A 13,152-nucleotide genomic window follows, 5' to 3' on the forward strand; every position below is an offset into this window, starting at 1 on the left:
CTGTATCCCAAAATAAAGGGTGTTTAAACCATGATGACATCTATTTGAGAAGCATCTTTGACCACCCGAACAGAGACATGAAATGAGGGTAAACCCTGCAGCCCCTATAGCTACAGCATCAAATACGTTACTCTACAGGTAAGAAACTCTTCAATTTATGAAATATTACACTGCGTAGTGACTGGAACACGTGGGGGGTTTAAGGCCCCATGATCTTACTGCTCACAGCTGTTACACAGAAGTTACAGCTACATCAAGAGCTTGCTTCAAGCCGCCTAAGTGAGTTAGGGCCCTCCTCTCTTATTTGAGCTAGGGGCCACGGAACTACCTTGTTCTCCTGTTCACTGCTGGATACTAAACAGTCTGCACTGCCAAAGTGCGGTGTATTATGGAATTTTTCTCAGCAATCCAAGAATTAAATACCAGTTATAAATATGGTTTACTGAATCACAGTACATCCACTTACTGGGCTATACGTTGTACAGCAAGCTACAGAGGCATCTGGAGGAACTCACTGAAGCAATCTGACTTGCAAGCACAAGAGGTTTACAACACTTGATAAAAGGCAGGTTAGGAAGCCTGCCTTCCACAGCAAGTTGCCAGAAACAGAGCCGCTGCCCCAGCCATAGCACTTTTAAGATGCATCAGTGCAACTCGCCCCTTCCCTCAAAGCAAGCCCATTCACCATCTCTAGTAGTCTTCTCATGCTCCACTTGCAATGCACAAGACCGTCTGTAAGCTAAAGCACTTCCACCACTGGCAAAACCAAGTTTCAGAGACACTCCTGTTTTGCTATTATAAACATACCAGCTCTCAGGAGTTAAAAGTATTTAGTATCAATGAGCGGGGGGGGGGGGGGGGGGAAATAAATCACTAGGGACAAGGTTCTAGGAAGTAAGATATTTTGAGTATTTAATAGATGACATTCCAAGCCTATACAATGCAACATTGAACTCTTTTCAGTTCTGTTTTTTTTTTTTTCTTTCTCCTTTTTGCCAATTTGATTTGAGAAACAGGCAGCTAATAAGTCAGTGCCACTTGATTAAAGACATGCATGTGACCTGGGGAAGTTCAAAGCATTAGGAAGTTAAAAAGCACATACTCACTGATAAAACATACATTGGACCACAAGGCAAACTCCTACTATTACCTTCAGCACAATTTCTTAATTTTCCTCCTGTCACAGCAAATCTGTAGTGTCTAGTCTTGTCTGTGACGTTATTTCGAATTCACTTGCATATTAAGACAATTGGTACATAAAGGATCTTAGGATGGTCCCAGTCTAAGTCAACTCCCACTGATGCTTCCTTCTGTTAAGTAACCTAGTTGTCAATCAAAGCTTTTCTACTGGGAGACATTCAGAAACAAGTCAAGTATCACAATGTTTATTGATAGATACAAGTATATAAAATCAGGGCATGAACATGTCTCGATAAATTAAGTAGACTTAATTTCAGTACTATAATAGAGGGACCAATTCAAATTTCTCACGATGTCATGTTTCACACCCACAAAAACCTCTTCCAAAAGGGCATTAAACCATCTCCTCAGCTGATCAGTTTTTGTGCAAGTAAACTGTTTCTTTTAAAAAAAAGACTTGTGCACTTGCCCAGGCTCAAGGATATTAAAACCTAGCACATAAAGCCCATTACTAGAGGTAGAAATACAGGCAATATACTATTACGGCAACAACCATCGATTACAGTTAAGGATTCTCTGTAACAACCAAATGGATAATCAAATATTGCAACAACTCAAGTATTACACTGAGCAAAGTGCATTTCTACAGTATTCAGTGTTGCTATTCAGTTTTCTAACTTAAAAACAGCCTATGATAACTGGCAGCAAAGAAGACCCTTGCAACAGACTGCTTCTGCTCGAGAACTTATGATGTAATTATTGCATGCTGCTAATACACTGTTACCTAAACATTAAAGATACTCTAAAATATTTTTATTGTAGACTATTAAGACATACTACAAAAACCTTTTGCAGAGGATATCCTATTGACATACTTCTGCTTTAAATATTGTGAAACATTACAGCGGAATGAATTTTCGCAGTGGTTAGGTCAAATGCAGTTACATCATAGCAACAGTATGTTTGCACAATTTAAGGCTTTGGCTGGTTCTTTAGTCAGCTTCTTCTTCAGATTCTTCTTCTTCAGCAGTTTCCAGCCAGGTTAGCCACTGGTTTACCTGCAGTTACATAAAACGGGTTTAAGGGAGCAGGAATTATTTCCCCACTGTATACTTCTGCAAAACACTGCTCCCCCCTGCCCCCCAAATAATTTGAAACGTCTTTCAGCCACACTCAGCACTACATGTATGTCTCTAGTTACAGATGTAGTTTATCTTGCCACACTCCTTTCTAGTGAAATGCTCCATAACTAAAATACTAAGTCTTTTAACGCTGTCTGAAAGCATTCTCGAACACTCAAGTCCAGCAGAGATCACAAGTGTCCTTAATATTAGGAAGTTTACCTGGAATAAAGCTTTGCCTTTCCCTGGAAACTCTTGAGTAATATCTTCCTTCCATGCCAAGAAAGCTTCTTCTTCAATGATTTCCATGTCATAGAAATGAACAAAGAAGCGCAGTAACATGCCTGTGGAAGTAAATTTAAACTTCAGTTAGCTTTATGGCCTTCTGAACAGCCTAGCTGAGTAAGAAACTGAAAGCCATGACTACTCAAGTTACATTTCAGCAACATCTTGATGCGCGTACCTTTTGGAAAATTATTGTTGTAGCAGTGCACCTGGAGTGCATATAAAGCACTCACTTGCAGATCAACATGGTCATGGAGGAACTTCTGCATTACCGGTTTGAAGGAAAGAAGCAGTTGTTTTTCCTGCTCTAGCTGCTCTTTAGATGGAGCAGATGAAGAATCCGATTCGTCACTAGGTGGGTTTACTTCACTAGAAATATACTGCAAGAAACTGAACAACAACAACAGTGAAGCTCTGTGAACTAAGATATAGCAGCTAAATTTCATGTTCTCAAAAACGTTGAGTACTGTCAAGCTCAGTTTACTAGCCATTACTAAAAACGCCTTCCTGCTTTTATCAGCAGTTAAGCGCATGCACAGCAGATCAGTATTGTGGCTGACTGTGCAGAAGCAAAACTAGGATTTCTGTGGTGCTCACAGTTCTGAAACATTTCAAAAAAAAAAAAGAATACACAGGTATAGGTTTCTTTCCGAGGAGATGCTACACTTCACTGATCCAAGCCTGGAGATTTACATTTCTTTGTAAATACAATGGGTGCTTAATACAAAGGAAGTTCACTCCGAACAATTTGTCTCCCTTCATACCCTTTCTGTACAGAGCTACACGTCAGCCTTTACAGAGTCAGTGACTTACTGGTAGCTTAACGAAATACATGCCTGTGCTAGGTCAGGATAGTATCTCACCTGGTCATCAATATATTCACAAATCCTTTATCTACATGAAGTTTGGGTGAAATGTTATCTTTAATCCACTTGTAGATGGCTTGAGGGGATGGATCCGATTTTATTTGCTTTAGCAGTTCCTTCTCCAGTTTCAGAAGTGGGAACAAGAAACTAAGCCCCTTCCCTTCTAAGATCTCCAGCATGCGGTCCTTGTTCTGGTCAATTTCTGAGAAGACAGACAGACACACTTCAGCACCAGTGCTAATCAAATCTATAATCAATGGTTCATAGGTCTAAGCACCTCTTTAGAAACACCATTCCTAAGGAAGCTTGACAGCTGATTGCATCTAAACACCACTCTATGTTATTTTACTCTGCCGTTAGAAAACCCTGGAGTAGCGCATACACTAACATGAGGTGTCATTAGAGCCATGTGGTAACTCTTACCTGGTAACATTTTCTGCATATTCACTTTGCTTTGTTGGAATAATTCTGTTAGCCATTCACGATCTTGTAACTTAGCTAACTGCTGAAGGCAGAGCAGGAAGAGAGGGAAATGGGTGCCACTTTCCAGTGGTTGAGCCAGTTCGGAAATGCTCACCAGTTCTGAAATAATGGCACGAGCTGCAAACTGTGCTAAGTAGGATTTCACCAATGGGATGTCCACCTCCAGTTTGGGGCACTGGTCCAATACATTCAGGAATGCCTAAGAAATGGTAAACACACAAGTTAATAAGGTATTTTGGAATTTTGTTGTGCACAATACTACTACATAGGAGCCCTATGTTTATTTTCTGCGTTATATCCCTTTGCCAAGGGGTTCCCCATTTTTGTTACATCCACAGGACTTAAGAAAACTTTACATCCTGCCTTTATGCAAGCTAAACACCAGGAACAGACCATCAACAAGGACAGCAGCCTATCAGACTGCAGTACCTGCATGAAGTTGTCACTTGTGGCTATTCCCTCCTGCTTGAGCAAGCTGATCAAAGTACTTGCTTTCTCTTTGTCTTCGTCTGACCTATCTAGGGATTGAATGATTACTTTGCTCAACATCTCAGGAATGAAGTGTTTTGGAGCTCTCATCTCTCTCACAGTATTGACAGCATCATTAGCGTTTCCATTGTTCAGATACTCAGTCACAACAGCTTCCTAGAAAAAAAAGCCTAGTTAAAAACATACATTCATTTTTTTAAAAAACACACACAGTTTTAAGCAGCACTATTACATACTTAACTTACAGTTTGTTTAAGTAGCTCTTCTTTAGAAGGAGGTGGTTTCTTGGTGGTCTTTGCAGGCTTTTCTTGTATAAGTGGTGGATTTGTTTTAAGACCAAGTTGAGGAGGCTGAAAAAACATACCAGAATTAGTTTCTTTGCAGTACACCTACCTACATTTACGTGAAGTTTAAAAAACACCAAACAGATACAAAGGCAGATAGCAGCCAGATTAGTTTTCAGGTTAGTTTCATATTTCTGCTTTGTGCAGTGACACCTGTCTCTCCCCTCCGCTATTAAAAACCGATCCAAGTCTTACATGCATGAAGAAATCAAGTATGGCCAACAAAACAGAGCAATTTTAGTATTTACCTGTCCCAAAGGTGGTGTCTGAGTGCGTGGTGGTTGAGCACTGGGAGGAATCATAGTTATCTGGGGCTGAAGCTTTGGCACTTGGTTTTTATTCATTAGAAAAGACTGAGCAGGTCTCAGGCTAATCTGTAGAGATAAGTCAGGAAAAAAGACCTCAAACTGTTTCAAGTATTCCAACCAAGTATACACAGCCATGGACTCACAGCAACCAATCCCACCAAAGCATGACTTGTTCACTCAAATACAGATTAAGCCACATGTGTACTGTGGGCTTAATTCACCCACAAGCATGACTATGAATCACAACTTGCTGCAAATCACTGGTATTTAATTCCATTGGTATCAGTATCTGGAATTGCTCCTTTTAGATGCAGTATGTTAGAGACCCAAGAAGATACTTTGCATATTTGCTGATGTATTTCAGAGGCAAGATAAAACTCTACCAATTGCTCAGAAATCAGGATACAAGTCTGATTTCTTGTATCACTCGAAATAACAATGCAGTTTACTTTGTGTTTGACATTTTTGTTATTAGCCAGTTCTTAAAAAAAAAATTAAAAATTTAGCCTGGTCCAGCACTTCATGGTTTCTAAAGTTTAGTTTTTTTCGTAAGTTTTAACTAAACGTATCGTTATCAATATGATGCATGGGAACTGATGTCAGAGTAGTGTTCTTGGGGAGGTGTGGGGGAAGGAAGGGACACCCCAAGAAATTGCCCTCATATCTCAGTCTTGCTCATAGGACGCTGGACACCCTAAGAAAAGTGAGGGGTAAGGTGAAAGAGGAAGGGACAAAGAAGAGGAGGAGGAGGAGGAGGAGAAAGAGTTCCAGCATTAGTCCTCATAATAACGCGTCTTGCTATAATCATTGGGCAATATTTAGAATAGGCTTTAAGTAATGTAGGCATGTAATGTACCTCATCTGCATTAAGCTGTCCTTTCTTAGAAAACCGAGGTGGCATATCCTTCGACTGTCCTTGTTGCTGGGATAAGAGTCCCTGATTCTGGTTATGGTAGAGCTGGCTTTGCCCCTATTTCAGAAAGGGAGATATAGAGAAAGAAGTGCAGATGATGGAGTGGCGTACATCATATGGTAAGTAGTACCAGAGGGACCAGAGGAACAAAGATTCTATTTGCCAGGAAGGGAGAAAGAAGGAGCAGGGGTGGTGGGAGAGTAGCACCTATCCCTAAAAACAGGGCTATCTTTTAAATAAAACACACCATTCTGACCCACCAAAGCCACATGCACCTTTTCTTGCAGTAAAAAAAAAAAAGTGTATTCCTTGCATCTCTTGCACAATTTAAAAAGTGAGTTTAGAATTTTTTTTGTATCAGCTGAGCATCAGTTCTTAATCAGACTCAAATCTGAGAAGTCTTTCAACATAAGCAGACTACAATCCATAACATACGCATCTGTAGAAGAGCTTCTAAAAAAGCTGAAGTCATGCCGTGAACACCCTCCTTACCTGACTTTTCAGAAAAGATTTGCCTAGTTCTCCAAACTGGGATTGAGCAGAAGGCATGAGGTGACCCCCATGGCCATTGAAAAGTTGGTTTGAACGATGGCGTCCCATGGTGGGTGAAAATCTGTCCTGAATAACCCCTGGACCAGTACCAATTCCACTACCTGTATCATATGGGAGACAAAAGACAATTTTAGTTCCTGTTTAGCACAGTACAGCCACAGTCACCACCTCAGCCCTGCAGTTTTAGTGTACCTGGCATTTGTCCAAACATATCAGCAAGCCCTCCGAGTGGGTCCCTGTCAAGTTTCATCCTGGGTGGCATAAAGGGTCCCTCCAGAAAGAAGTCACTTCTCATCCCTTGAGACATAGGAGCAGGAATAAAAACTCCCAGATCCTTTAAAACAGGAATTATAATTTTGGTCAGTTTGGAGTAATAGCCTCTCGGGAAGTCAAGTTTTTAGCCCTGAACTATGTAAGCCCATCCGATTTTAACCCGTAACTCCTTACTGTCATACTACACTCCAAGAACTAATCTTACGAGCACAGCCTAGGTTTTATGACATGGAGTATAAACAGCATAAGGATCCACTTAACACTTGAGCAGAAGCCAAGCACAAGACTTACTTTTACCGCATCTTGACGGATTTGATTGATAGTCTTTGGTCCATTGTCAAGAAAAGCTTTGCGAGGAACCCAGTTGTGTTCTCTCAACTCCACAGTATCCTTGGAACATAACAGATTATTAGCAAAGGATTCAAGATAAATTTGTGACAAAAAAGGAAGTATAAGCCATTTTATCACCATACCTGCAGCAGGAAACGAATCCTTGCTGGCAATTCCTTACTTGACATCAAGGAGCGCATACGGGCAAAGTACTGATCCATTAAGGACTGGGGGAACAAAAGTGATGTTACAAGTTAAGGGCTAAGTGTATCAATGTCTTGCTTATTTTTAGGAAAGGTGACCACATTCAAGACAAATATCCAAGATCAAATAATAAACCAGACTGCCCTTTCCTGCCATGTCAGTGTCCTTGATAGTAGCAGAGCTTAAGGAAAGCGTAAGACATCTCATCCGAGTCAGAGATGACAGCCTGCTGAATTCTCATTACTATGACACCACTTCAAGTTTACGTTCAGAACTCGCAAATCAAAGCCTTGCCATCTGTCAGATCACCTAGCTGTGTTCAGAACACTGTTCTTCACCACATCTTTTCAAGTAGCATTTAGGAAACAAATCTCACTTTTGTGACCTCCTTATGTCCCTAACTGCACTCTGGAAAGACATTTAAGCCCATTTTGAAGACTGGCTCCTCTGGCTATGAAGACCTTCTACTCTTGCTTTCTCGAAGTCACAGCCTCAGTGTTGTACTCATCAATACGATGTTCGGTACGCAATGTTCAGGCAATTAGAAGTCTTGGCTATAGACTTTCACTAGCTTGATGGCTGCAGCAGATATGCACATACCTTGGCTTTTGCATGGTCTAATCTAGGTCCCACTGTCCTCATTATCTGACAGAGGCACTCCAAATCCTCCCCCATATCTTTGAGTTGGACTCTCTTCTTCTTTTCCAAAAGCTGAAATATTAAAGGAGAATTGGCCATTTCAATGTATTATAAATAACAGTATATAGTAAGTGACAATTTTATAGACACACACAGAAACCTTCCATCTTCTCTTAAGGACAAATGGACTTGAAAATTGGTTTTGAAGACTTGCTAACTCAAGTACTTATTACTCATACATGTATGTGCTTTATAGTAGCTGTGATACTCCTGTCTAGGCCAAACTACATGGAGACAATTCCCATGGCTTTGAACACAGCCAACTGTAATTGTTCATCACACCAAGATCTTTCATTTCAAATAGTGGGGGTTAGATAACTGACAGGAAACATTTTTGGGGCATTTTATGTTCCAAGATTCCTAGAGCAGCCTAAAAATTTAAGTTTTTTAGTTTAACTCCTATTTTGTTCTTTGCCCCCACCCAATCTGAATACTCACTGTTTTGATGCACTTATGAAGGATAGATTCATGAATAAGATCAAGCTTGCCAAGTTCTCCAATGAATTTGATGTTCCCCAGCATCTTGATCTTGGCAATGGCTCTCTGTTCCTCCTCCTCAGGGAGGAGGGGACCATCGTGCTTATCATAGACTGGAAAACAAAGAAGCATGTTTAACATGGCTGTGAAAAGAAAAGGTAAGTAAGTTCCATATTGAAGTGGTGTTAAAGCTTACTATCAACATTTCTGGTTCGGTTTTCAAATTCATCTTGAAGTTTAGATATTAGGAGGCGTCTGAATGTCTAGGAGAAGAAAACAGAACACTTGAGTCCATCAGTGCAACTATATATGCCAGCCAAATTTATTACTCCAGGCTGAAAGATATACTCACTGTGCTTTGCTTCTGTCCTGGATGACTCTCTGCTGATGGGCCATCAAAGTTGGGTGCATCTTCTGCCAGTCGCAGACATAGTTGAGCATACAGTGAGCTATACTTGGGCTCTTCAAGGGCTTTGTCTACGATCTAAATACAGCGATTCTGAGTAAGGTTTGACATAGTAATATGCAACCATTATCAGAAAAGTAAGCTGCAAGACACATGCTGCAATATTACCACTCTATGTGATCTACAACATTTTTTTTTGCCATTTCAAGCACACAGAAATAGTGGATTTTGCATTAACACTGATCTTAAATGCTGAAGGCAAAGGAAAGAAGCTGTTCTATGCTACTGGATCCTTAACCAACATGAGACAAACTTGAAGTTCAGCATCAGAACACCCACATCAGGATTGCCAATCTGATCTCAGATTAAACAAAGTGACATGACAGTTAATGATCAGCATACCAAGAGGTCACCTGTGGTAGCTTTTCCAAGACCATTAGGCTTGTTTATCAGTGTAACACTAAGAGGGGAGGCCAGGAAACTGAGACTGCTGACTAACATCTTCAATTAAAAAAATAAATACTCGTGACATCTAATGATTCCCAAGACTTCTAAAACTCAAAGTTTAGGAGTATTAGGTCTACTCCTTCCTCAGTATATCCTTTTTGCACAAAGTAGGAATGGCATTTCTGTAGGTCTGGATCATTAAACATTGCATTAGCCCTGTTACTTCTGCATCCCATTAAAAAACAGACAACCCTTTTTGTTTTTAACATGCAAGCAAAATGTAGTTAAAAGAAATGCAGCCAACATACCAGCAGTATGACCCCTTTTAGGATGAGCTTAGATTCTACACCCACATTGAGGAGCTCAAGGCATAGCTTGTCAAACTTTTCAGGAGTAAGCTTATTTAGTATGCTGAAGAGGAACAAACAAAAATAAGAATCCGTAAGATACTGCATGTATGCTACAGCAGAGTTTAGACCCAAATCTACCTTTACTTCTTGAATCTATTTAATAAAAATTGAAGACATACTTTCCACTCCGCTCTTTTTCTGAGGAGGTATTTAGAATGCGAAACACTATCAACAAGACCAACCCTCTCACAAGAATTACATCTTAAGTGTTTGCTGCTACTGGCCTATCAGTTTCTGCCTTTCTTCCAAAGAGCACCACATGGCCCCCACCCCCAGAACTTGAGACCCATATGTCTTCCTTTTCTCCAGCCCATTGATCAGAGATGTATGTTGCTGAATTTAACATTACAGAAAGAAAAAAAAACCCAAAGAGACATTTTATGACGAGCTTACCCTCTTACTTTCCTGAAGATTGCATCATGTCGTTCTTTGTCATTTGCGGAGTCGTCATCTCGTCTAGTGCTTCGTGAAGGAATCCATTTCTGAGCGTTTTGCCCTGGGGTTTTCCCCAGGAACTCGCTATAAAGTTTTAGGAATGGTTGTAAACCAGAAAGTTTCAGAAACTGACCTTTTAACCTTTCAGTATTGCCTTACTTAGGCTAAGTCTGTTACTAGCTTTGTTAAGCGCATGCACTTAACCCTGCCAACACCACATCTCTTTACAAGTATTCACTTAATACAGCCACTCAAGAAAACCCTCTGAACTTCTAAAGCGAAAGGCATGAAAGAAGTCTGCGCACCTCCTATCACTCTGAACAGATCATATGCTATCCGGCCACAGACTGGAGCACATCAACACATTGTGAACTCAGTAGATATTCCCAGCACAGCTTTAAAGATACTCTATTTTCAACTCTGTATTCACCACAAAGCATTCTCTGGCTTTAAAATCATGCCAAGGCAAAAAGCAAGATGACATACCTGTTGCTGGCAGTCTTGGGATAGTGCTGAGGTGCACCCCTACCACCTCCTCCGCCTGAAGAAGCACTGTTAATTAAAAACAGTCATGTAATCTTATGTAATTCAAAATCCCCATGCTTTCAATTACATGTCAGTTTTGGTATAAAACTAGAACAAGTTTAAATTCTCCTTGAAAGACAGTTTCCACCGCCAAGTATTCAAACAAAAAGAAAACCCCAAACCAACCAATGAAGGGGCAAAAAAAAAAAAAAGGCAAAAACCAAACACTAGTACCTGAAACGAGAAGCACCCCCTTCTGCAATCGCACTCTCCACTTTGGCGGCTTGACAACGAAGAATCTTCAAAAGAATAAAATTAAATTGACGGGGTGGGGAAAAACAAAACCTAGAAAGACAAATCAAGCATTCATATTATAGCTGTTTTACTAGCAGCCATAGTATCTAACTTACAATAAAAGCACAAACGTTTGTTAAGAGAATGGGAGCCCTGAAACACTAAACTTCATAAAAGGGAGGAAAATTTATGCCATACTGGCTACACTCACAGGAAGCTCAGTTTCACCATTACAGCCACGTTTTCCAACGAGGGTGAGGGAGGAGAGACAAGGGAATCAGTGATTGATAAAGTAAGAACCTCAAACTTACCGTCCACGCCCCAGAAGCACTTGCATTACAAAAAAGCCATTTTTTCTCCAAGTACAGCATGATTAAATGATTCCTTTAGTGATACATTTTACAAGCTATGAGCGGAATGTGACTGCTTTGTCTCGAGAATCAGCAGATCACGAAACGCGCATTTGGCGTAGCAGCAGTTACGTACTCTACAGTCAAGTCCAAACGGCCGATTAAGCTACTAAGTAACTGAAGTAACATCGGACCTCTGCACCACAAGTTTTAGTTTGCAAAACAGCAGCGAGAAGAAAGCGTCACCGCACTGCTCACACAGCAGAAAGCTGATCTCGGGGATAGGACCGCCTGGGGAACACGGAGGGAAAAGCCACCCACGGGCATTTTGAGGCTCCACCACAGGCTGCCTAGAGACATGGGGGTACTGGGCACAGAGCCATCTCCTGGGAAAGCCGGCCTGAGGAACGCCTAGCAGAGCGCGCCTCTCGCCGTTCAGGCGGCGGCCGCCCCGCAGACCCCGCACCCCGACAGCGGCCGGTCGCCGCGGCGCCAGCGCGGGCACGAGGAACGGCTCCCAACATGGCCGCCGCGAACAAAAGGGCTGCGGGAGCGGGAGGGGCGCCCCCCGCAGGAGGCAGGCGCTACCCTGCCGCATGGAGCTGGCGGCTCCGGCCGCACCGAGCCCCCCCCCCCCTTCCCCCCCCAGGCGCCGCCCGTTTCCAGGCTCAGGCGCCGCCAGGAGCCCGGCCGGCTCTTTGTTCTCCGCCAGGGAGGCGAGCACGCTCCGCTCCGCAGCCGGCGGAAAACGGCGCCACCCGCCCCGGGCCGGGAGGGAGGAGGCAGCGGTCGGTGTCGCCCCGCATCGCCCCCCGGCCTCGAGCAGCGCCTTCGCTTTACTCGCCGCCTCAGCCTCAACAGGAGACACGGGTGAGGCTGCTGCCAACATCACGGCCCCTCGGCAGTCCGCTCCCCCTTCCACGGGATACAGACACAGGGATAAATGCACCACAAAACCACCCCACCCCTACAAGAAACCACTAAAACCCCTCGCCACCGACTCTTTTCGGAACAGCCAACTTCCACACCACCACCACCCCCCACTCCCAGCAATGCGGATCCTTAAAAGATCCCAAAAAAACCGCAGCCCACCACGTGTACCTAGACTACTCCCCTCCAAGGGCAAACCTCTCGGGCCGCCGGGCCCCCAGAGACCGCAGCAAGAGACAGGACCCTGCAGCCGATCCGATCCCCCGAAGGACATTACCCGACCTCACCTCCCCCGCTACAGATACGCGACTCTAACCTCAAACGCTTCTGCTCAGCTTCCCCTCCGCGCCTAACAGGGGCTGGCAATCTCCTCTACCCCTCCGCTTAGCACCCGCGCTAACCCGAACGCGAACAGCGGGAACGGCCGTCGACGGGAGCCGCCATTTTGTGCGGTAGAAAACGAGAAGCCGACGAGAAAATGGCGGCCACTTCGGGCCGCCGCCATTTTAAGCTGCAGCTGCAGCAGTACCCATTCCCTCCCAACCCCCAAAGCAACTCTCCCGCCGCTCCCGCATTTCTCACCTTCCCTAAGGCCTTGTCAGCTTCCCCGGGTCCCGGCGGCTACCAAGGGCAGGGGAAAAGGCAAAAGAAGGGGGGGGAGGGGAAGGGAGCCGGGGACCGGGGCTGGGGAGGGGAAGGGGGGAGCGCGCGGGACAGGGCGAGTCTCCGAGTCACCACAGCAGAAGCAGCAACCCAACACTTCCCTCCGCCACCTCCATAGAGAGCCGGCTCGCTGCCGCGTCTAAAGCGCACCGAGGCAGCCCCACTAACTTTATTACCCTTCACGCAACCTAGCCCACCTCTCGCCAAC

At 43.6% G+C, this 13,152-nt stretch overlaps 1 protein-coding gene and 1 non-coding gene across 4 annotated transcripts; both read right to left on the reverse strand.

Moving 5' to 3' along the window:
* Nucleotides 1-888: 888 nt before the first annotated feature.
* Nucleotides 889-13,104, reverse strand: EIF4G2 (eukaryotic translation initiation factor 4 gamma 2). Of its 3 annotated transcripts, none has more exons than XM_037401729.1 (22): nucleotides 12,864-13,104; nucleotides 10,942-11,006; nucleotides 10,669-10,734; nucleotides 10,141-10,266; nucleotides 9,646-9,748; nucleotides 8,837-8,968; nucleotides 8,681-8,747; nucleotides 8,446-8,597; nucleotides 7,909-8,019; nucleotides 7,248-7,331; nucleotides 7,066-7,164; nucleotides 6,694-6,835; nucleotides 6,442-6,602; nucleotides 5,893-6,006; nucleotides 4,977-5,102; nucleotides 4,630-4,734; nucleotides 4,325-4,540; nucleotides 3,836-4,094; nucleotides 3,410-3,614; nucleotides 2,725-2,936; nucleotides 2,484-2,605; nucleotides 889-2,198 (listed from the first exon to the last, which is right to left on the reverse strand). In XM_037401729.1, exons 8-22 carry the CDS (start codon nucleotides 8,527-8,529, stop codon nucleotides 2,133-2,135), a joined length of 2,106 nt encoding a protein of 701 aa, XP_037257626.1. In that variant the 5' UTR covers nucleotides 8,530-8,597; nucleotides 8,681-8,747; nucleotides 8,837-8,968; nucleotides 9,646-9,748; nucleotides 10,141-10,266; nucleotides 10,669-10,734; nucleotides 10,942-11,006; nucleotides 12,864-13,104; the 3' UTR covers nucleotides 889-2,132. The 3 variants fall into 3 exon arrangements, with proteins under 3 accessions (XP_037257626.1, XP_037257624.1, XP_037257625.1); XM_037401727.1 differs by lacking the exon at nucleotides 12,864-13,104 and adding an exon at nucleotides 11,313-11,353 and having other exon boundaries at nucleotides 10,942-11,052; XM_037401728.1 differs by lacking the exons at nucleotides 5,893-6,006; nucleotides 12,864-13,104 and adding an exon at nucleotides 11,313-11,353 and having other exon boundaries at nucleotides 10,942-11,052.
* Nucleotides 5,689-5,851, reverse strand: LOC119155184. The gene has a single exon (XR_005106633.1). It is a non-coding gene; the product is annotated as a small nucleolar RNA SNORD97 (small nucleolar RNA).
* Nucleotides 13,105-13,152: the final 48 nt, after the last annotated feature.

Source organism: Falco rusticolus, chromosome 10 (assembly GCF_015220075.1).
Source record: "Falco rusticolus isolate bFalRus1 chromosome 10, bFalRus1.pri, whole genome shotgun sequence".
Classification (NCBI taxonomy): domain Eukaryota; kingdom Metazoa; phylum Chordata; class Aves; order Falconiformes; family Falconidae; genus Falco; species Falco rusticolus.